The sequence below is a fragment of the Phoxinus phoxinus genome (genome assembly GCF_949152265.1).
Source record: "Phoxinus phoxinus genome assembly, chromosome: 18".
Classification (NCBI taxonomy): Eukaryota; Metazoa; Chordata; class Actinopteri; order Cypriniformes; family Leuciscidae; genus Phoxinus; species Phoxinus phoxinus.
In genome coordinates this window covers 4,918,294-4,940,795 of record NC_136893.1, presented here as the reverse complement: position 1 = coordinate 4,940,795, position 22,502 = coordinate 4,918,294, and the positions used below count along the sequence as shown (strand labels likewise).

At 37.0% G+C, this 22,502-nt stretch overlaps 1 protein-coding gene across 1 annotated transcript in view; it reads left to right on the top strand.

Moving 5' to 3' along the window:
- The window catches only part of cdh24a (cadherin 24, type 2a), an 81,080-nt gene that overhangs the window by 18,423 nt on the left and 40,155 nt on the right, over positions 1-22,502 (top strand). Inside the window, exon 2 of the mRNA XM_079589622.1 lies at positions 2,630-3,673. Coding sequence (XP_079445748.1) covers positions 2,879-3,673 — 795 coding nt within the window. The 5' untranslated portion in view covers positions 2,630-2,878. The remainder of the gene's footprint in view (positions 1-2,629; positions 3,674-22,502) is intronic.

Below are 22,502 nucleotides of genomic sequence, written 5' to 3'. Positions count from 1 at the left end.
ATCAGGGATAGAAAATAACAGCTCTTAAATTTAGCTCCAGTGCCATGGCCATATGATTGCATTTGCTAAACTTGTGCTCTTATCTTCTGTCTCGCAGGAAACCCGATGGATGTGTAAATGTGTGAGGAGAGCTACAGGGTTGACTGGTTCAGGCTATTTCTCTCCTGCTTTTAATCTGTTTAGGGAAAGCTGTCTGAGTGTTTAGAGCGCAGCAGGATTTGAGAGAAAGTGAAAAAATTACAATTACCAACACGGGTAAAATATATTAGATGCAGTAAAGCGGGAATATGGTCAAATATTTTAAAAAGTGCCCTTAATGTATACCTGTATTAGTGTATTTCAAAATAATACATTTATATATTAATAAAATAGCAGATTATGTGACCCTGGACCACAAAACCAGTCATAAGTCGCACTGGTTTATTTGTGGCAATAGCCAACAAAACATGTATGGGTCAAAATTATCGATTTTTCTTTTATGCCAAAAATCATTCGGATATTAAGTAAAGATCATAAAACATGAAGATATTTTGTAAACTTCCTACCATAAATACATATAAAATATGTTTTTGTGAGTGGATGCAGCACAACCGCGAACAATGCACAACTTTAAAGACCATTTTCTTATTAATTTGATTTTTTTGCATCCTCAGATTCCAGATTTTCAAATAGTTGTATCTTGGCCAAATATTGTCCTATCCTAACAAACCATACATCAATGGAATCTTATTTATTCCGCTGTCAGGTAATGTATACATCTCAATAAATAAATAAAAGACCCATAAGACTGGTTTCGTGGTCCAGGGTCACATATGGTATTAATGAAATCAAAGGCCAGTTAAGATAGGCCTAAGAGAGTTCATTTTCATGACCATGTTTCTTTACACACTCAAGTGCACTTTTAAAACGTTAACTTTGTAATAATGTCAAATACAGTTTTTTTTTACTTTAAAGTACATTTTAAATCACTGTTGTATAAATCTTCTGTTGACTAACATACTAAAGCGCATGTAAAGTAGTTTAGCTAGTGTGTTATTCGATATTACATTGAAAGTTAATTGTAAATGAACTAAATTGCTGCTTCTTCATTAGAAATGTCTATTTACGGATATTTTTAAATACATGACATACACGTTTCAGTAGAAATGACATTTAAGATATTTTAGTTTACATAAATGCTAACCATATTTCAAAGATAGTAGAAATAAATATAAAATTGCATTATAATACATTTTCATTTAATTTAAATTTACATGCAATTAAGGGGCTTTTTACACGACACCGTTTTCAACTAAAAACTTAAAACTTTGTATGCGTTTTGGCCATTCGTTTACACAACACCAGCGTTTTGAGTGCCTGAAACCGCTAACTTTTGAAAACGAGTTTCAAAGTGCACGTTTTTGAAACCGGTCTCCGTGTAATCAACAAAAACTCAAATCTCTAAAGACGATGCCGCCATGCACTTGCGTATTACGTGTTCAGTCTTAGTGTTTCATCGCCATCCAATGGCCTGGTAGCAGAATACTGCGTTTTTTAATCGTTTACGCGGATCCGTGTGAATGGGGTTTGTTTTGACAATAAACTCAAAGGAAAATCTTGTCCGTTTTAAGCATATCGTTGTCTTATAAACATATTATATTACATTTTTCTGTAGTAAGTGTTCTTTTTAAAAGTATGCTATTCACAAGGGTGGTGAAGCTAGAATATTCAGTTGGAGTCAGACAGCTGCTGTACAGCTTGATTATTATAAAATACTTGAGTCAGGTTTACGCTTTGATATTTTAAAAGGACAGTTAGTGACAAATAGCCTCGTTTAAAGATCGAGTCGGTATTGCTTGGTGAAATAGTCGAGCTGTAATGCAGTTTAGAGCCTCCATGTGCCTCTAAAAATGTGCCGCATAAAAGTGAATGAGGACGTGGTTTGGTGCCAGAATTTGAAATGGTTGACTGTTAATGTGGATGGAAATAACCTCGTCCGTACAGTTAGAAACAGCCCTGTAAAATGCTCAATCACGCAAATCAACACGTTTTCAAGACCCGAGTGATTGACTGTTTCAAAGTGCTTAGCCACCTAAAATGCAAGCCAGTAATTATATTTCACGAGCATAAAGTTTGTGAGATGGCCAAGGGCAGTTTAAGGAATATTGCAATATTGGTTTTTGCTTCTAAAGCTGTTGCATAAAAGATGCATGATTGTAATTTATTTTGAACATGTTTAGAAGCTGTCTGCTTTTTTTCCATTTTCCTTTTAATAGCATGGCATATCCTTAAATCAAGTGTTGGATATCAGGATGTGACAAAAATAAAACATTATAATGATTGAATGCTCTAAAAGACTTTGAAATCGTCAACTCAACCTCATTTTGAGGAAGTAATGGAAACTAACCGCTCAGCTTCTGTATTCATTGTGTGCTTTGGAAGTCTTCTTTGGAGCAGTCCCAGATTTTAAGAGATTGAAAGTTTTATGAACCTTGGCTAGTCATGCACGTTTCTGTACCCATGATCCTGCAGAGACCCAAACTGTCACCTAATTGAAACTGTGCTCGTTTTCCAGTAATCCCAACAGCAAATCCCAATTAACTTTACTCATGATCAGCACTGATTCTCATCCTCTTATCTCTTTGAACAGGTTTGCCCGATCACACCCAAACCATGGGAATCGCCCTCTGTGTTTAACCCGACCCAAAGAGAGAAATGTAATCCACAAAAAAACGGATGAGATGCTAAATGACCACTGAGCCTCATGAAGAATAAGGAACTGAGAAGAGGAGATGAATGGAGCAGCCGCCCACTCAGCGAGACAGAGCGTGAGTGAAGGTCGATCTTATTGTTCTTCCCCCCGTGGCAAACACTGTGACTAATAACGAAGTGAGGCAAGATGAGTGGCAGTATCTGGGCTGCGTTGCTCTTTCTGTGCATGTGCTTGGAGCTCGGGGAAAGTAGTGCTCGTCTGAGAAAATGGAAAAGTGAGGAGCATTTGCAAACTGCAAGGAAAGACAGTCAGGTAGAGAGTCTAGACGTGGAGGAAGGGCAAAGTGAGATGCCATTTGCCAACAAACCAGGAACACCACGCTTGAGATTAGCACATAAAAATGAGGATGATTTGCCAAAAAGCAACACTATCGACTCAGTATCAGGATTGCATCACACAAAGATTGAAGAAATTGCAAAAACTGGATTTGAAATCACATTGACTCCAGTTTTGTTGTCTGATGCAAGTGTGAACACAGATTCTACTCCCCATATTCGGAATAAATTTGATCCCAATTCCAAATATATCCCAGAAATCACTAAGACAACAGTATCACCTCTTGACCAGAACTCCAACATATCTAGAATATCTCAAGATGGCTTCGTTCCCGCTGATCTAACTCCTGCAGTAGAGGAAACTGAACCTGAACCTGGAGAAAAAGGACCTGACAGATCTACTCTATCAGACGCCAGCGGGATCCGGCTGACGCCTCCTTCTGGGTTAAAAAACAGCACACAGGAAGTACAAACTCTAATGATTGGCAGCCAAGAAGCAGAGAGCAGTGGTGATATCCACAGGACCGTTACTGGACCAAATCTGGGTGAGATGCCCCCACAACCCCGGAGCCGGAGAAGCTGGATATGGAACCAGTTTTTTGTGATAGAGGAATATAGTGGACCAGAACCGGTGCTGATTGGACGGGTAAGGTGAACATTTGATTGTTGTGCTTGCATGCAAATTTAGTACTTCATTTGATGAAACGGTGTTTGCAACAATTTTTACTTCTTTAATGCAACATATTGAGTGAAACAAGGTATTCAATGTGAATCATAAAAGGGCTTGGTGGCATAAGCCAAAGAGAAAAGTCTTCTCATAAGAGGTTTAGGTAGAAATTGTGATAGGAAGTATTAAAAATGCATAGTTCACTCAAAATGATAATTTCTGGACATCCTTATGTTGTTCCAAGCCTAAGAAGATATTTTGACAATTTTATTTTATTGTCCATCCGTGTTTTCAAAGAAAATTGTGGCCAATGCATGTAGGTTTTGAACGACTTGAAGGTATTGGTAAATGATGACACAATTCGTATCCCTTTAAGGTTCTGTCGATTTTTTTCAAGACGTTTTAATCTTGCAAACATGGTAACACTCTCCTTGTTGCTAAGCAGGTCAATTTGGGAGGTTCTTTTATGAATAAATCAAGGCTTATTGCATTGCCTCAGAGTTTGTTAAACGCAGGATTTTGACAGTAATTATTAGATGTCACCAGAAAAAAAAACTGCAAAACGCAATTACATGCTCGGTGGTCACATTTAGTAACACATGCACAGACACATGCACTAAAAAACACAGATGCTCGCACGCGCTCTGCGGTAATGAGCTGCGCTGTATAGGTCGCATTAGCTGCGATGCACACTGAGCAAGTTTGCCAGCTGCTTATACAGAACACAAGGCTTTAAAGAGTCTGGCGCTAAACCAACACGAGATCAAGAGAGCGCACCTCATAAATGTTGCATCCGCTTCTCTGCCTGTCCCTGTGCTGACACTGTATCCTAGTAAATGTTTATCCGATGGGCCAGGACACGCTGTTGTCACTGTTGTTGTTCATCACGATGCACCGTTTACCTGTGTACGACCCAGAGAACTGCATTGTGAATCACTTATGGCTGAATGGAGGGCAGCTGTCTCAGAGAAAAAAACTCAAGTTGACCATTCCACTGCTAAGAGTCGAAACACAAGCACTGACTTTGATGTATGAACTAGGAACTTTCCTATTGGAGTTGTAGTAAAAGCAATTGAATCGGTGGGTTGTTCGACATGACATAGGCTGTGTTAGATGCCATGCAATTTAAAAGGCTTTTATGAGGCGTTTGCACGACACTGAAATGAAAAACTTTGGTTACACTATTTTGACGGGACCCTCTTGACATTCTGTTGACTATAAGTAACATTGCACCTACATTGCAATTCATTCTCATTAGAGTATTAGTTGAGTATGAGTAGAGTTAGGGTTAGTAGATTAAAGGGTTAGACAAAAAGTTGACATGCAACTTGACTTATGACTTATTGTCTGTTGTGGACCATCATAATGAGTGTTAGCAGATATTAAACAGATTAATGAGAGTTAGTTGACATGTAAGTGCAACATTACACAGAATGTCCATCAAAACCATTGAAGTCCCCTGAATATGCAAATGAGCCCCGCCTCCACTCACTCACTCAGCTCAGTGATCCACTCGTTGTCGATCACACATTGATCTGATTGGTTACAAGGTAGTTTGTGACGTCAGAATCACCAGCGATTTCAAACCGTGTTTTTGAGACGGTCTTTGGTTCACTGCAGTTTTAAGGAGAAAATACTCAGCAATGGTGTTGACTTATGAATTAGCATATTAATAACACCACATAGACATATAAACTAGCCTGGCTCCGCCCTCCTTCATACTTCCGCTCAATTTTCATTTTTCTTCAGTACATCGTCTGGGCTTGCGGTATATTCGCTGGTTTTCTCCGGGCCAATTCTTTACCGGTCCAATCAGCGAACAGAGGGAGTGGCTGAGAACGATGACGTTGAGGTCGTGCGCTAGTTTGAGTTGAAGTTTCGTCACGACCAAACGTTAGCTATTGGTTATGGCAGATCCAGAGTGGCTCTGGGCAGATCCAATAGTTTTAAACTTCAACAGAGTACCCGCCTACAAGGAAGTTAACGCTTGTCAATGGAGAGAGGCCAGACTCTCTGTACAAATGAAATGTACAAGAGTCTTGTAAGACCAGGCTACATATAAACAACATTAAAAGCTTGATTTTCACAGACATATTAAGCATTATTCTTATTATCAACTATTTTAATTAATGGTATTGTCACATATCTGTTAGGTATTGTCACATATCTGTTTTGTCCAATCTATACAAGCTGTGCAGAGAATAACACACTTCACCTTTAAGAGATTTATACCCATCATGGCTTTTACAAACACAGAGGCCACTTAGGTCCATTTAGAAGTTACAGTATTCTTCAAGAGTAGAGACGCATATTAGAAGCATCTATTCAGTATTTTATTTTCCCAAGGACCTTGAGGTCTGTATTTATTAATGAGAAGTCGAGTGTGTGCGTGAATGTGTTTAGGTATTTATGTGATGTGTGCATTTTTCCTCCTTTGAACCCATTAGTGGAGGAATCACGCATAGGAGAGAAGTGCATGTGGTGTTTCTGAAAGAACAAATTTGGACATTGGAGAATCAAAAAGAGGAAAAATTGGATAGATCAAGGAGAAGAGAGTACAATGAAAGAAAATGAGAAGCGGGGAGGGGCTTTTCCTGCTGGGAAACTCATCAGAGATCATTTCCCAAATTTCATTCTTTTTTTACCATTTTTTTTTCTTCTGTCTCTAAATTTGTTTTTGTTTTTTTACGGATTGGATTCATTTAATTCCCACAGTGAAACATGTTGGTGTACAGATGACTGCAGTTGAGCAATTAAAGCACAACTCTGAGAGCAGATGATTAGGAGATTTATATAACAGATTTGAGAGGAGGTGAAAAAAACCCAGAGAAAATGGGATGCGGAAATACAGATTGAGGATAAAGATGGTGTCTCAAATCACATGCTTCTGCTGTACTAGAGATGCTCTATTCAAACTGAGGGAAATGGCTTCAGTTTATTTGAGTGTGCAGCATTACCTTGTTAACAACTTGTTAAGTTCCATTATTTGTAAAGCAGTCGCACACCAGATATGTTAGGCAGATTACATACATACAGACATACAGTACATTAAAGTCATGGGAAAATCATTAATATGGAATATATTTCTAAAATCGTTTTAGAAATATATTTAAAAAAAATCAGTAAAAAATGTTTTGTGTGTGTGTGGTTAAGGACGTATAGACTAGGCTACTTTGTAGAATTTGCATAATAAACATACTTTCTCATCTTTTGCAGAGTTGCATCTTTTTATCCTTTCAAACTCATCATCACTGTTCATTTTTGACAAAGTGCAAAAACATTTCTGATTTGCCACATGTGTTAATTTATATACTATTATAGTATTTATTAATATTTTAAAAGAACTTTTTTTCCCCATTTTAGTTTGTTTTTGTCATTTTTATTAGTTTAATTAGTTAAATACAGTTTTGTTTAGCTTTCATTTATTTGTATTCCAGTTTTCTAATTTTAGTGCTTCAACTTATTTGAGTTCAGTAGTTTTTATTCAAGTTTTTAAAAGTTCAAGTTTTTGCATCTAATATTTTTATTTGATTATATTTCAGCTTTATTTCAATGTAACGGAATTATTTTTAAGTTTAGTTTTAGTTGCACTTATTAAAATACTAAATTAATTTGTTTTTACATTAGGCCTAACTCATATGTGTCCCTGGACCACAAAACCAGTCACATGGGTCAATTTTTTTAAAATTGAGAGTTATACATCACATGAAAGCTGAAAAAATAAGCTTTCCATTGATGTATAGTTTGTAGGATAGGACAATATTTGGTCGAGATACAACTATTTGAAAATCTGGAATCTGATGGTGCAAAAAAATCTAAACATTGAGAAAATCTCCTTTAAAGTTGTGCATTTATGTTCACGATTGCTGCATTCACTCACAAAAATACATGTTTTATATATTTATGGTAGGAAATTTACAAAATATCTTCATGGAACATGATCTTTACTTAATATCCTAATGATTTTTGGCATAAAAGAAAAATCTATAATTTTGACCCATACAATGTATTTTTGACTATTGCCACAAATATACTCGTGCGACTCGTGACTGGTTTTGTGATCCAGGATCACATATATGATTGTTTATTAATGCTACTAAATATTTCAGCCAAGAGCAGTGAGTGTTTTTTTCTTCTTCTTTTTTTTCTTGTCGTCAATAGTGTTTGATAATTACTAACCACATAATATGGCAAGAAGATTTCAATGCATTTGCAACAACATATTTTGACACACCAATTTTATCATCAATATGGCCATTTTAAGCAAGATATTTATTTTATCTCTATGAATATGTGAAATGTATTATCAATTTTGACACATTTTCAAATGTGTAATGAATACAAATTCTTGCTCAACCTGTGACTGCACATTCTGTATTAATGACAGTCGCGATACAGCCCGTGATTAGATGCAGTAATGCAGTATATTATTTGGTGGAAGAGTTGTTTATTCCATTAAATTTCACTTCTAGTGCACTTTGGCATCTTTCAAAAAATTGCTGTTGCCGTTGCTTCACGTTGTGCCTAATAACACCCTGTAGCCGTGGTAAAGTCACCGCTGACAACATGTCAATGAGCAATAAGAGCTTGTCATGGTTTTTGCACTGAATTGCACAGACTTGCTAAATATGGACGAGACAGTGGTTGAGGAGACGTGGGCAGAAGTTTCTGATGTTTCACACTTCCCACTGTCTTGGCCTTCTCTTGCGCTCTTTCGTTTTCTCGCAGTTTCATTGGTTGGTGGTCATTGCAGTTATTTAGTTTGACTAGTCGCAGTGTGTTTCGCAAGTGTGTGTTCTCCGCAAGGTGGCTATATTTGTACCCCAAATGACGCACTAGATCTACACGTCTACCCAATCGTTGTGTAATGTCATTCAACATCAGAATCGCATGATTGATTGCATGAACATGCACAAGTAATTTTTTCGGTTAATTAAGTGCATCTATTTAAAGTGCACTTTTTCTATTTGGTATTTTTAGTGTGACTGTGAACACATCGCTCAGTATACAACAAAACGGTATAGAATAGTTTATAAGTATGTGAATTGGCACGTACCTTATGACCTGTTTTTCTTTTTTTTCTTTGGATGTGAATGATTAATGGTGAAGTTGAGCGCATTGCATTATGGGATTAGTTCACTTTCAAAAAGACGTTTGCTGAAAATGTACTCACCCCGATGTCATCCAAGATGTCCATGTCTTTCTTTCTTCAGTCGAAAAGAAATTGAGGTTTTTGAGGAAAACATTCCAGGATTTTTCTACACAGAATAGACTTGCAATTGCAACCATCTATCCCAATGTTCAAAAGAAGGTTCAAATGTCCGTCTCAATGCAGCTTCAAAGTCTCGTCACGATCCCAGTCGAGAAATAAGGGTTCTTATCTAGCCAAACGATCAGTAATTTAAAAAAAAAAATTAAAATGTATATACTTTTAAAATGTATATATCACGTTGGAAAGGTCACGAAAAAATATAAAAACAAAGATGTCGGACGATTTTGAAGTTGGAGGAGAAAATGAGATGGAGTTTTTCGCCCTTCCCTACCTTTTTGAACCGGAGTACACAGACAAATAACTTGGATGACGTGAACTTGACCTTTCCAACGTGATTACGTAATGCATGGCACGTCGCAGACCAACACAAGATGGACAATTGTGGTTAAAAAGTATATAAATGAAAACATTTTTTTGAAAATGACAGATTGTTTCGCTAGACCCTTATTTCTCGAGTGGGATCGTGTAAAGACTTTGAAGCTGCATTGAGACGGACATTTGAACCTTCTTTTGAACATTGGGATAGATGTTTGCCATTGAAGTCCATTCTGTGTAGAAAAATCCTGGAATGTTTTCCTCAAAAACCTCAATTTATTTTCGACTGAAGAAAGAAAGACATGGACATCTTGGATGACATCGGGGTGAGTAAATTATCAGCAAAACATTTTTTGAAAGTGAACTAATCCTTTAAGTCAACTGAGCACTTCCTACAGTGTATACAGGTAGTAAATCCCATAATGCAATGCGCTCAACTTCACCATTCACACATCCAAAAAAAAGAAAGAAAAACCGGTCATAAGGTACGTGCCAATTCACATACTTATGCACTATTCTATACCGTTTTGTTGTATACTGAGTGATGTGTTCACACTAAAAATACCAAATAGAAAAAGTGCACTTTAAATAGATGCACTTAATTAACCGAGGTTAAAACTGAACACTAGAGCTAAAGGAGGCAGTGTGTGTTCTGTCAGTCTGCTGTTAATTGGCAGGTTTAAGGGCGTCCACAATTGTCACCGTTTATTATTGAGGAGAGAAAGCTAAAGATGGTTGTGGTGGTCCTGAGCTAGCAGTGCTGGGCTTATCTCTGCCTGTTTACTTAGGGTTGGCACTTTTGGAGGCTTTTGGCAGCTCTTTGCTGTGTGTGTCTTTTAAGCTCAGGGTCTTAGTTTTAATGTAGGCAGTAAACCTGCCCGTCACTGGACCATGAGCGCAGCTGAAGCCCCTCTTAGCATGTGGTCAGATTCGACACACTGTGAGCAGCGCGATACAGTCCCTGCACAATGTGGGCTCTTAGTGTTTGTGTTTACTGTGAAAATGTATGTGTGCATTTTTGCATTAATCATTTAATTTTGTATTTTTAATTGATATTATGGGAACTTTTTTGCTGTTTGTTTAATGATACTATTTGTTTAATAAAAAACAAACAAATTTCAGTTGTTTCTGTTATTTGTGTTGATGATTTAGCAATCCTAGAGAATAGAGAAATACATGTAAATAAATAAAAACAGAATTAATAAATCACTTAATAAATTATTTTAATTATTTAAAAAGTAATTGGTTAATTAACTTAATTTTATATAATGGCCAAAATCAAATAGGCTACTATAAAATGCTATAAATATTTCAATTACTGAGTGATTATTACTTAATCATTCAATAATTAAAATAACTAATGTATATTGTATTTTTAGTTTATTTGCAAATATTATAATTTATTGTTCATTTAGTTTATCACTGCCATCTTTTTTCTGTTGTTGTTTACAATAACAAACTAATACAATTTATTTAAAAAAGTTTTTATTTAAAAAACTTTATTTTAAACTTTATTTTGTGTGCAAAAGACGCAACATATGTGAAGCCCCTTATGCTGGGTACACACCAAAAGATAATCGGGCTGATTTTGGGGACGAATTTCCCCCATTCCGACAATCCTAGCTATGTCCTGATTATCTTGATGGTTCTATAGATTATCTTATCAGATTTTCCCTTGGTGTGAAGTGTGTTAAGAGTGTCCGAACCTCCTCGGAAGAACGTCAGAACCATCCCGATCAGAATCGTAAATATTCAACATATTGAATATTTACGATCAGAAATCCTGATGTGTGGGGGGAACCCCGAGGACAAACGCATGCACTCTGTGGAGATTATCACGTGAAACGAAACAATATCCAATCAGAAAGCGAGATGATGGAAGACGGAAGCATAACAAACACAGTCATGGCGCAACCAAGGGGCTAATCCATCCGCCGGAAACTGAAGCTTCCCCGGGGGCCGCCATTGGCTAGCAGGCATCACCCGCTGTTAGCATTCCATTGACTCCCATTCATTTTGGCGTAACTTTGACCGCGAATAACTTTACATCGGAGGCGTTTAAAGACTCAATTTGTCCATTATTTATTTCTTCTGTCGCACAGTCGAGAAATTACCGTATAGACCGGCGGAGAAGCTCGCAAGCAATCGGGGGGATGTGGAGGCATAAAGTCCGATAAAGAGAAGCCCATAGAGAGTGATAAAGTTGCTCCTGCTGCTCATGGACAGCTAATGCTAACGTCTCTGAGAGATTGGGAAGGGAATGATTCAGATTTCTCTCGGCACAGCTACTAGAAGACTGACAGCTGTCAGACAGGTCGCTCACGTCACATCTACGTCGTCAAGCTCAGTTTGAGCCGGCGCACTACGCTCAACCATCAGGAAGTGAGTGCTTCTAATTGACTTCACTTTTCTCCGTTGAAACCTACGGGGTCGCTGTGTCCAGTTTATATACTGTCTATGGGCGCAACACAAAGTGAAATTGATGTGGACAGCAGAGATGGAGGATCAGCTTGTTGATTTGTGGCAACAGCACAAATATTTAAATCATTATATAATTTCTTCCTGCATATCGTCCGCCATGCTTATTCTGAAGTCTCGCGAGATTTCACGAGATTTCCTGTGTTCACAGTTGAGACTCTGGGAGAAAACCGGTTAAATCTAGGACATTTTGAAAATCTTATGAGATATAAAAAATCTTTTGGTGTGTACCAGCATTAGTTAGTGGCTAGATCAGCGTAGTCAATAAACGGGACAAGGGAGGTCACGTACAAGACAAATCATTTAGGCCCAAATATATGGGACATATAAAAAAATTCAGTAATTGAAATATTTATAGCATTTTAAAGTAGCCTATTTAATTTTTGCCAAAATTGCCAATATATAAAATTAAGTGAATTAACCAATTACTTTTGAAATAATTCAAATAATTTATTAAGTGATTTATTAATTCAGTTTTTATTTATTTACATTTATTTATCTATTCTCTAGGATTGCTAAATCATCAACACAACAGAAACAACTGAATATACATATATATATATATATATTAAACAAATTGTATCATTAAACAAACAGCAAAAAAGTTCCCATGATATGAATTAAAAATACAAAATAAAATGATTAATGCAAAAATGCACACACATGAATTTTCACAGTAAACACACATCCCGGCTAATACGTGACAGCTGGGAAACCTACTTTGGGATGAGATTACGTGTTTGAAAACAGTCATTATTTTTGCGTTTCATTTGGAAATGCTAGTCAGAAATAATACGCTTAGTTTGCAATCCCTTTTTACTTCTGTAATCTGATATTATTTCGGAATGGAATGGGATATTCAGCTGGAAAAAAATTAAATAATGTAGATTTTTGACAAGTTGTGTACAACAACACCGAACCAGTAATGTGAATCACAGCAGTAAATAGGGTGCGTTTTGATTTGATGTTTGCTTTAAATACGTGTACATCTGTGTTAGTGTGTGTGTGTTTTTTGACTGGTTAGAGTAATAGGCAGTGAATGTGCTTTGACATCATGGCCATGCTGTGTTCTGGAACTCACACACGCGTGAACGCAGACTGCTCAGCCCGGGGCTTCATGTAGAGAGAGGGGGAGAGAGAGAGAGAGGGGGAGAGAGAGAGAGAGAGAGAGAGAGAGAGAGAGAGAGAGAGAGAGAGAGAGAGAGAGAGGAGAGAGAGAGGGAGAGAGAGAGAGAGAGAGAGAGAGAGAGAGAGGGAGAGAGAGAGAGAGAGAGAGAGAGAGAGAGAGAGAGAGAGAGAGAGAGAGAGAGAGAGAGAGAGAGAGAGAGAGAGAGAGAGGCTCCTCTAAGCTGCACTTTGAAGCCGTGCTTCTTTCCTTGTCTGACACACAGCAATGTTTGCTTTATTGCCTCCCAAAATCAACCAAGCGTGCTCCTGTGACCCCCTCAGGACAGGAAGTCTCTCTGACTGCAGGAAGTGTAAATCTCTCCAACTTCTCATCACTCGGGGCTGAATTTGTCTTTGGCGTTGCGCTCTTAGGAATTCAAGGATGAATTTCCTGTATTTCAGAGAACATTTGTCAGTTTGCCGGGTTTGGGACCGCTGTCAGCGGGTTTGTAAATATATTACAGAAGGATTCTGGATTGAAACACGGAGGACTGTGTGGTTGTTTTCTGTCCGTCACGGCTGTTACTTGTCAGACTGTGTTATATGATGAGATTTGGGGTAAAAGCCAAGGTAGGCTGTGTAACGTCACTGTGCGTCTTTTATGATGGTCTAGAGATGATTAATGTTTTACGACTGGTCACGATTGACAGTGTTTACACAGTGTATTCAATCATGTCACGCTCTGACATCCTCGTTGATATGTGAAATTGAAATGGTACAACAAAAACTCAAGCAAGATTTTGGCAACATTTCGTCTGCATACAAAAAGAAACGAATTAGAATATACGTATATCTATCTATCTATCTATCTATCTATCTATCTATCTATCTATCTATCTATCTATCTATCTATCTATCTGTCTATCTATCTATCTGTCTGTTTGTCTGTCTGTCTGTCTGTCTGTCTATCTATCTGTCTGTCTGTCTGTCTGTCTGTCTATCCATCCATCCATCCATCCATCCATCCATCCATCCATCCATCCATCCATCCATCCATCCATCCATCCATCCATCCATCCATCCATCCATCCATCCATCCATCCATCCATCCATCCATCCATCCATCCATCCATCCATCCATCCATCCATCCATCCATCCATCCATCCATTCATCCATCCATCCATCCATCCATCCACGTCTGTCCAAATAATTAATCTATTTACTTAAAACTAGTTATATTTATTTGAATTTCAGTTGATCATAACTCTACTTTCTGCATTCAAATTCAAATCACAATTCTGCATCCTGCTTGCTTCCTCAATTCAGATTCAGTATAAATGCAAGAACTGAGATCGGTGCTGGAAGTGTGCCGGAGCGCACCGGTACGCAATACTGGCACTTCCATATTTTAATCTGTAGCATACCCTCTTTTACATCAGAGTACCGGCACTTCTAACTTGTTGCTGGTACTCTGACCGCGACTTGTTTTCCTCAATTCAAGCACAGACTCAAATAAAACTCAAGAGGAATTATCAATTCTGAATGGCACACGACCTACACTCTTTCTCTTTCTCCTTCTCCGGCCATTCAAAATCAGTCGTGTATTCTTCTTCTTCCGTAGCTCTGTCTGACTGTCTCTGAGTAATTGCAGACCTGCTGATCATGTCCATCCTCTCTCTGATTTCAGAATAAATGTGTTTGTCTCTCACGGCCCTCAGATCTGCCGGGTCTTGCTGCTCGGGTGCTAATATCTATTAGAGCTGATTCTGTTCTGTGTCTTTCTTTCTTTGTTTCTTTCTTTCAGAAGAGCAACTCCTCCTCCGTCTCTCACTGTCACACATACATCCTCTCTCTCTCCGACTACAAATGGCTTCAGAGTGCACTAAAGAAAAGCACTCGGCGTACCTCAGAGCTCTTATTATGATCAAAAGCCTTCATGCCTCTCAAAATTTGAACCAACCATATGGTGCAAGTTTCTCGGCTGTGTTTGGAAAAGCACACTACCATGCAGTGTTGAGGAGCAGCTAACTATAAAAGTAGTGACGATAGACACTTAAATACATTTGTTCAGTATCATTTACATTTATTATGCATTTGGCAGACGCTTTTATACAAAGTGACTCACATTGTATTTCAAGGTACACATTTACATTCTTATCAGTTCTTGCTTTCCCTGGGAATCGAACCCATGACCTTGGCGTTGCAAGCGCTCTAGTGTTTGAGCTGCAGGAAAGTTCAGCTGTTTTAGAAATGCAAATACTAGCCAATAACAAGCTACTTTTCTAATCTTGTAGTAGTTTAGCATGACAAAATGCTACATAGCTGTTTTTATTGTATTGTGTATTGTATTGTATTGTATTGTGCATGCAGCTTTACAGATGAGCGAGTTAATGAAACACACTCTCCTTCAAATCTGCCTCTCAGGTGACTAGGAAATTCAGTTTAGCAAATTGCTTAGTTCATGTTAATGTAAATTAAGTTAAAAACGATGCAATGAGTTGGTGCTGAAATCCCTGTGTGGCATTTTACATCTTAAATCATCCATTTTTTGACTGTTTTATCTGGGTGTTTTGGGGACGTTTTGCTTGTTTTTAGTGTAAATTGAACCGTTCAAGTTTGATGCTGTCGCCCTAATTAGGAACTGTTCATGCATGCAATTGTTTTTGTGCTGGAAAAATAATAAATATTTAAAAGTGTGGTGTTTAATATGATTTTTAAAGAAATGAATACTTTTATTTAGCATTTATTGATAAAAAAAAATGACAGTACAGACATTGCAATGATATACCAAAGATTTCTGTTTCAAATAAACGTTCTTGTACTTTTCTTTCAAACTTTCTATGCTGGAACCTGGTAAAAAAATTATCACGATTTCCACAAAAATATGAAGCAGCACAACTGTTTTCAACATTGATAATAATCATAAATGTTTCTTGAGCATCAAATCATCATATTAGAATGATTTCTGAAGGATCATGTGACACTGAAGACTGGAGTAATGATGCTGAAAATGCAGATTTGTATCACAGGAATAAATGACATATATATTGCAGACTTGGTAAACATAAGAAACTTCTTTCAAAAACATTTAAAAGACCCCAAACTTTTGAACAGAAGTGTATTTAAAAAGATATTCTCCCCTTTACTTTTTGTAAACATGTTGTATAGCTATTTACTTTTCTAAAGACTAGTTTGACTGCAATTTAATTGCTTTGTATATACAGTAGATTGTAGCTTGAACTGGAAACGGTATCAAACATCAATTTTTAACATTTCCTTCAAATAATTTTTTGAACAGAATGACAAGAGATAAAATTCCTCTGCTAAAATCAGTTAAAAATGCAGAGTTACCATTTCCTAACAATTCCTTACAGTTAAAATAAATGTTTAATTGTGTCATTTGAGCCAAACAAGCACAATTTATGATACCAAACTTGACTAATTTTGTTCTTTCCCCATTCTGAGCTGACTTATCTTAATTTACTCATTTACTTGTTTTGTTTTTAAATGGTATGCAATAATTAGTATTAGTATTCAATTCCAAACATGATTTCAAGCATCTGTCCGTGTAGCAAATGCAGGGCTTTTCTCCATAGAAGCACGAGTGTTAATATGAGATTATGAATCCATGTTCTTACCTCACTTATTTAAAACACTCTGACAGCTTGTGCACTCGTGTTCTGCCACGGCTGAGCGCTGCCATGTCTGAATTTACAGCTCCGGTCTGACGTATGCAAATGCGTTTGTGTGTGTGTGTGTAAGGTACTTTCCGTGGTAATTTGTAGATTTAAATACCCATGCTGTCAGATGCACAGCGGTGCAGTGCTGGTGTTTGTGTGGAGAGGAGACATGGTAATGAGGGATGATCAATGCACAGATCCATTAATCCAGACGTCTTGACAACTGCAGAGCTCCGGTCCATCTATGTATTTATTTATATGTATGTATGTAGAAATACACACTATGTACTTAGTGTGTGTGTGTTTCTGCAAGAAAAGATTAATAATAGCAGCTTATTGAATAATAATAATAGAATAGAATATATTTGAAGAATTCAGCCAAAAGTGACACGCACAGGGGGCGGAGCCTAACCAGCTCGCACTCAGAGCCAGGACAATCTCATCTCACAGAAAGATGACAATATCAAAACAGAAACTCACAGTAATGGTGTTCGAGTCGGACAATAATGCCCACAGAGTTAGAGATATGCTGAATAGAGATAGAACAGGTATGTTTTTTTTTATTACGTTTCTAGGGGTGGGAATCTTTTACCATCTCACGATTCAATTCGATTCCAATTCTTGAGGCCACGATTCGATTCAAAATCGATTTTCGATTCCAAAAGATATACCTAATGCTAGGGGTGGGCGATATGGCAAAAATATCATATCACGATTTTTTTCAGGAAAATCACGATTCACGATTTTATCACGATTCCTTTTCATGTTGGTTTTACTATTTTCCAAGTGACTGAGCATCACATCCAAACTAATGTCCCTATTTTAAAAACAAAGCCTTAGGTAACAAAATATAAAATAAAAAAGAATGGCAGACATTTAGGCCAAAGTGGCGAAGATAAAACATATTTGTCATTGTCTTTGTTATTAAAAATTAAGAACAAAGATACACATACACAACTTAATATACAAATTAAATAAACAGTGCTTTTTTTCAGCTACAGGTGTATTTAACAGCATTGAAGAAAGTAATTAAACGAACAAATATGAAAATAAAACACAACATCGACTTCACTGTATAAATTTTACATTGATTCTTATTAAAGCGACTATTAAAGTTCTCAGTCAAAAGTGAGTGAGATGCTCTTTGTATTTTGTTGTTTTATTAACAGGGATAGTTCTCCCAAAAATGTAAATTCTCTCAAGCCGCTTTAAACACGAATAAGTCTCCTTCTTCTGTTGAAAATAAAAGTTATTTGGAGGAATGTGGGTAACCAAACAGTTGATGTACCCCAGAGACTTCCATAATAGTTTTTTCCTACTATGGTAATCAATGGGGACCAACAACCGCCCGGTTAGCCACACTCCTCAAAATATCTTCTTTTGTGTTCAGCACAAGAAAGAAATTAATACAGGTTTGGAACAACATTAGAGAGTGAGTAAATAATGACACAATTTTTATTTTTGGGTAACTGTCCCTTTAAGGACAAGCGGCTGCATGTTTACTATTAGGGCTACTGTCTCTTTAAGATCTGCGCGCAACGAGTCTACACGCATTTGACAAGCAGATTTTTTTCTTCATTTTTTCTATTGTTCTTTCACTTTAGACATAACCAACTTTGTTTATGTAAACCTTGTGTGTATTTGACAGTATTAGCGCAATAAGACTCGAAAGATAACTTAGTCCAGTAACCAGGCGCTGTTATACAGGCTTTTAGTGCATGTGCGCGTCACAAAATCGTAATATCGCACACCCCTACCTAATGCCATAAAAGTCACTAAGTTTCGTAACATTCTGATGAAGCTTTGATTTTTAAAAAATCAAAACATATTTTTTGTAATTAGAATTTATTGGTGTGTATGTGTATAAAGTTTGTATGTGTGTGGGTGGGTGTGTCTGTTTTGCACTCTTGATGTTGTAGAGTGTCCCCCCTTTCCTGCTGTGAACTTTTTTTTAGGATTGTGGCCGATTTGTAGATTGTACACAATTTTTTTTCTAAATTTCCCATTCATTTCCTATGGGTCGGTCATTTTTGACCGAAGACCACAAGTGTGACTATTTTTTTCACGACCACTTAGCATGCTCAGATCATGACCTCAAATTTTTTTTGTATTCACATACCTAATTCCAAGTCACCAAGTTTCATATCATTCCGATGAAGCTGTGATTTTTAGAAATTCAAAACAGAAAATATTTAGGTCAGAAACGACCGAGGACCGTTTGAGGGTTTTAACAGGGATAGTTCTCCAAAAATTTTTAATTGTCATCATTTAGCCTACTCTCTCAAGCAGTTTCAAACCCGAATAAGTCTCCCTCTTCTGTTGAAAATAAAAGTTATTTGGAAGAATGTGGGTAACCAAACAGTTGATGTACCCCAGAGACTTCCATGGTAGTTTTTTCCTACTATGGTAGTCAATGGGGACCAGCAACTGCCCGGTTAGCCACACTCCTCAAAATATCTTCTTTTGTGTTCAGCACAAGAAAGAAATTAATACATGTATGGAACAACATTAGAGTGAGTGAGTAAATAATTACATTATTTTTATTTTTGGGTAATCCCTTTAAGGACAAGCGGCTGCATGTTTACTATTAGGGCTACTGTCTCTTTAAGATCTGCCCGCGACGATATAAAAATATGAAGTCAATATGAAAATATATTTAGATTTGAGTTTGAGACTGCATTGCTATTATTACCACGTTATTTCTATGTTAGTGTGGTATAATAGTTTATTAGATAATCCTGCCCTTAAACAATATGATCTGTGATTGATCCTGAGCAATTCTTAACCAGAATAATCTGAAGTGTGGTCTAGATAGTGAAGACTAGCCTCCACCAAACTATATGTATATCTACTGCACATGCAGGTTGTGTGTGTGCACTCACTGGATATTTGTGCTGAGGATGTGGGTGTGTGTTCGACATCTTGGTAATTGAGTCTAAAATGTAGTCTAAAAGTCTAAAAAAGTACTGAAAAATGGGTTGAAACAAATGAAAAAGATGGAAAGTTGTCACTGTTTTAAGACTAAAAGCAGGGGGAAGAGATTTTAGATCCTGGAGGAAGAGCTCCTTTAATCACAAGCTCCCTCAACCCACTCCAGTTTCCCAGCATGCCAAGCTTTAGTGTGATCACAGGATGGGAAACCACTGTAAAGCCTTCTTCTGACCACACACACACACTCTCCTTCTGTACTAAAGTACTACTCCAAAAAGCTGTGAGAACAAGACAAAGATAAGACGGAGAAAGAGACCCGAGTGACGGATGAATAATCCCTTCAGCTCCCTCTAGCTGGCCGTCAGCTCCCTCTCTCTCTCTCACCCTGACCCAGCTTAGAAATAATAACTTAATTCCCATTAAACTCTCCTCTCCTCCCTCACACACACTTACAGAAGCAGACAAAGGCAGAATATTAGCTGTCGGAAACGTGCAGGATGGATAAACATGACAGAGAGGTGTTAGATGAGGGTTAAGCAGATGGACAAACAGAAAGAGAGAGAGAGAGAAAGGGAGAGAGAGAAACAGATGGACTAAGAGGGTGAGAGGCAAACAGCTGAGAGATGAGGACAACACAGATGGACATAGACTGCGATTGTGCATGTGTGTGTGTGTGTGTGTGTGTGTGTGTGTGTGTAGGTGAGAGGGGGAAATCCAGAGAATTGTTATGTCACAATAACATACTGCTCATACCACATCTGCAGTGTGTGGATAAAGAGATATTGCCACCGTATATAAGCTTCAATGTACAACAGTTTACTACTTTTTGTGAGTAGCCTGCAGTGTTGGGGAAGTAGCAGCTCTATTCTGTCTGTTCAGAAGTGTGACAATAATTCAAACGTGTAATACAGCATTTATTTATGTTTTATGTTATCGGAAGCCAGCTTGAACTAGGTAATTACCATAAATGGTCCAGGTAATGGTAATTCAATTTTAAATCAATATTTTTTTGTAATTGACCATTCAGTCATCATTTAAAAATAATAAAGTAAAATAAGAAAATAAGCAGGTGATTCATACACTGTAAAACATGTCTAACCTGCCCAACTCAAAATGTTCTAGTGACTGGTCACATCTAAATTTTTCAATTGGCCCAAGTGAAATTCTGCAAATTTAAGGAGAATTTCACTTGGGCCAATTGAAAAATTTAGATGTGACCAGTCACTAGAACATTTTGAGTTGGGGAGGTTAGACATTTTTTACAGTGTAGTTTAAATAATGTATTTATTTAATTAAAATTTTTGGAAGCCAGCTATAGCAACCCATGCAATAAAGTCCGGCTAGAAACCACATAAAAGGAAATTAAATTTTAAATAATATAATTTTTTTGCAAGTAACTATTCAATCATCATAACCTAAAGTTTTAAGTGGGTGATTTATAGTTTAAATCATTTATTTATTTTCATTTTTATTTAATTTTTTAAGTCCTATTGTTTGCGAACTGTAGCTTCGAAAAGCCTGATTCGCTTTAGTGAATCGGTAAGTTTGTACAGTTAATGCAAATGAACCTATTCGCTATATATTTCACTGATCCACGTCCATGTTGTAGTGAGTGGACTCCTCATTGAGTTTAGATCTTATTTGTAATGAAATATTCAGTAAAACAGTAGCTTGATTAACCAATTCGAGTCCTTGAGCAGCATTTTAGGTCTTCCTTTTTCTTTTCACATTGAATTATGGGGAAAAATAGCATCAGTCAGTGTACATATTGATTGTAGACTCTATTTTCTTTTTCTTTAATTTCAAAACAGTTCAATTTTTTTGGCGGATTTGAAATGTGATTTAATTGTGAGCTCGGTTTTTGAATGATGAAATGAATGAAACATTGCTCAGAATTCAGACAATACTACTAAATGTTTGACACTTGATACAGTGCAGCATTTATGCAATTCAAAACAATGTCAGACACAAAATATTATCAACATGTGATTTTTTATGTTTTTTAAATTAGTTTATTCTCAGGATTAATTCGACTTTTTTCTAGAAATTTAACAGGTTTTTTCTCGAAACACAACAACTTTATTCTCGAAATGTAATGAGTTTATGCTCAAGATTGTATGTCGACTTTTTTCTTGAAATTTTACGAGTTTTTTCTCGAAACACAACGACTTTATTCTCAAGATTGTATTTCGACTTTTTTTTCTCAAAATTTATCGAGTTTAATCTCGCATTGTAATGACTTTAATCTCGAGATGGTTTTATTATTTTTATTATTGCTTGGCCCTAATCCTCTTCCGTAGTTTTTAAACATTTTCACACATACTGGATTAATTTCTTTTTTTATTCGCAGTAATGACAGGCTGTGTGGTTTACATTTAGAATAAATAGAAAGGCAATAAGCAGTGAACACTATTCTATTGTTTCTTCATAGCCGAAGCATGTTTGGTTTTACAGGTTTATTTGGCACGTTTATGTTCCATGTTTCTCACAGAATCCCCTGTGACCTTATTGGTCGGCTGAGCTAATGAATTTTCTGCCCGGCCAATCATCAGCCCCGTATCAGTCCAAAAACACCTGGTGCTCCTCGTATCAGACACACTGGATATCTGGACACAGAGGTCTTTTTTAGCCCCTGGGGAAAGGTGCCCTTTCACAGTGATCCTGGATTAGTCTGCCTGCCCAGAGCTCAACCATAGCAATTATGACTTTGTCGTAAAGTATTAAAAAGGGAAATGCCTTTTTATTAGTAAAGCTGCACGTTTATTTCGGACAGTTTTTCCCTCATGTCATTTTTTATACTCGGATATTACATTTGTGTGGTTAGGCCGTAGAGGATCTCAGCTTCTGAAAACAACAAACACATCTCATTACCTCATGGAGTTATTTATTCACATGGAACCAGACGGTCTCTGAAGTAATTATTTTCACGGGATGTTTTTAGAAAAGAGTATTATCCAAGTGAGAAAATAGCATTAGATTTAGGTAACACCTTCTGTTGTGCCTGTGTACTGTATAAAATGCATA